Here is a 2,629-nt window from a genome sequence, read left to right as displayed (position 1 = left end):
ATCACGTCTGAAGATTGCGTATCAGATTTGCAGTATTTATCTCCTCTGCGCGGAAGTGACCACTTATTGATTTCATTTAAAATTTTTGATTGTTCAATTTTGCACAGTAAACCTAGGAAGAAGTTGTGTTTTAATCTTGGACAGTACGATGCAATTAACTCAGAGTACAGAACACAGATCTCACGGGTGATGATGAAAAAGCCCAAGCTTTGGCAAAGTTCTTTTCATCGGTTTATAAACTTGACAATGAGGTTAATTATAATGACTCGTTATATCTATTGGTTCCGGCTGCCGGAATGGATGAATTGCGATTCAATGATGACGTAGTGTCTAAAAAGATTTCTTTATTGGATAAGAACAAATCTGCAGGGCCTGATAATATTCATCCACGGATATTGTTGGAAAGTAAAACAGTTGTTTTTTCTGTAGTTAGGCAAATTTTTCAATGTTCACTAGATACCGGTATGATTCCAGCAGATTGGAAGGCTAGCATAGTAATACCAATACACAAAAAAGGAAGTAAAAGTTTGGTTAGTAACTACAGGCCTATTTCTCTTACTTCTGTGTGTTGTAAAATGATGGAATCAATTATTAAGGACCATGATTTAAATTATTTTCTGACGAATAATTTATTTCACTGAAATCAATATGGGTTTTTGCCCGGACGATCGACGACTCTTCAGTTGCTGACATTTTTGGATAAAGTTACAATGGGTGTTGATTGTGATGAGGAGGTACACGTCATATATACTGATCTCGAGAAGGCTTTTGATAGGATATCTCACAATTGTTTGTTACTGAAACTAAAGAAATATGGATTCGATAACAAAATTCTTGTTTGGATAAGTGAATATCTTAAGAAGAGAAACTTCAGGGTGCGAGTGGGTGATGCATTGTCTTCAAAGTTTGATGCTACTAGTGGAGTTCCCCAAGGTAGTATCCTGGGACCTCTACTGTTTACAATTTATATTAATGATCTCCCTTCAGCATGTGAGAATATATATCTTTTTGCGGATGATGCAAAGATGTTTAAAATTATCAAATGTCCAGATGACTTGAAGTCCATGCAACTAAATGTGATCAATATGCAAAATTGGCTAAATGTCTGGCGTATGATTCCAAATGTAGATAAATGCTGCGTATTGAAGTTCGGAAATAAATATAATAATATTTATGAAATGTGGGATTCTGCCCATTTCAAACAAGTGATTCAAGTAGTCAAAGTAATAAAAGACTTAGGTGTGTTTGTTGATGATAAACTCACTTTTAGAGATCATATATATAGTAAAGTTAAGTTAGCCAACACAATGTTGGGCATCATAAACAGGCATGTTAGACTTATTGATGAAGAAGCATACCTATGTTTCTACAAAGGCTTGGTCATACCACATCTAGAGTATGCGGTACAGGTTTGGTGCCCACATCGCATAAACCTAATACAAATGATTGAAAAAGTTCAAAGAAGAGATACTAGATCTATCCGTTCTTGTTATGGTTTAGAGTATATTGATAGATTAAAAAAATTGAACTCGCATTCTTTGAAATATCGAAGAACTAGAGCCGACCTGATTTTTTTATATAAAATGTTGGTGGCCAATCCAGATACTTAGCATGTTGCTCAATAATGATGGGAGAACTAGAGGGCATCATATGAAGTTGTCAACAGGTTTATCTCACAAGGATGTTAGAAAATATTTTTTTTGTAACAGAGTAGTCGCGGACTGGAATAGACTCCCGCAATCTGTTGTTGACTCTCCAAATACAAGTGTTTTTAAATCTCGTTTGGATTTGTTTTGGGGTGATGCTAAATTTCAATATAGGTGATACTTTTAAACTGACGGTTCAATTGGATGTGTGTGTTGATAAGTAGGAATGGTTTGAGATTTTTAATCTATTAGTATGATTGAATAAGAATTTTTCATGGATGGATGGGTGTGGATTAATGAGAGAATTACTTATGCAACATTTATAATACTCATTATTATGAGGTTAATGTAATAATTATCATATGGTAAAAATATGAGCATAAATATAGGTAAAAATATGTATTTGTTTTATTTTTTATCAGTAATGACTGGGAATATGTATGATTGACTTGGATTGATTATTTCATTACCCATTTTATGGTTGAATGCATGTGCGTACTTCATTTATAAATTTTTTGGTTAATTATATTTTATATTGACTTCATAACTTTCTTATTATTATTATTGTTTTTCATATGATTGTTTGGTTTTTTTTTATTGATTGGTAAATAGTTAATGAAATTTCTAGGTTCTAATATAATTATCTGATATAATAATTAATGATTCATGAGTAGGTGGGTATATGAGTTGGTATATGGGTAGGGGAGGTTAAGGAAATTAGATGGATGCATGAATGTTTGTTTATTTTTTCTATTGCATGGGAAATGTGTAGTTAATATTATGCTATTCAGGTGTAGGATGGGATTAATGGGGTTAGATGGATAAAGTATTTTATTATATCTTGGTTTATAAGTTTGCATTTATGGTGACACTCAAGACACTGTTAGTGTTAATTTATTGTTTTTGGAAATTATTTTCAATCTGCCATGGTATAATGCATTATCTTCGTGGTTATACTTGTGAAGCAGATTGTACGAATGTAT

The 2,629-nt window shown here is 32.6% G+C and overlaps 1 protein-coding gene across 1 annotated transcript; it reads left to right on the top strand.

The window, feature by feature from the left end:
• Positions 1–953: 953 nt before the first annotated feature.
• HELRODRAFT_146034 (hypothetical protein) lies at positions 954–1,421 on the top strand (the record flags this gene model as incomplete). The annotated part of the gene is made up of 1 exon (XM_009017848.1): positions 954–1,421. A coding segment is annotated over one exon (468 nt), but the record flags the coding sequence as incomplete, so codon positions are not given.
• Between the last annotated feature and the right edge of the window lie 1,208 nt (positions 1,422–2,629).

The sequence above is a fragment of the Helobdella robusta genome (assembly GCF_000326865.2).
Source record: "Helobdella robusta unplaced genomic scaffold HELROscaffold_20, whole genome shotgun sequence".
Lineage (NCBI taxonomy): Eukaryota > Metazoa > Annelida > Clitellata > Rhynchobdellida > Glossiphoniidae > Helobdella > Helobdella robusta.
The sequence above is the reverse complement of the archived record's forward strand: the minus strand, read 5'-3'. Positions and strand labels throughout refer to the sequence as shown.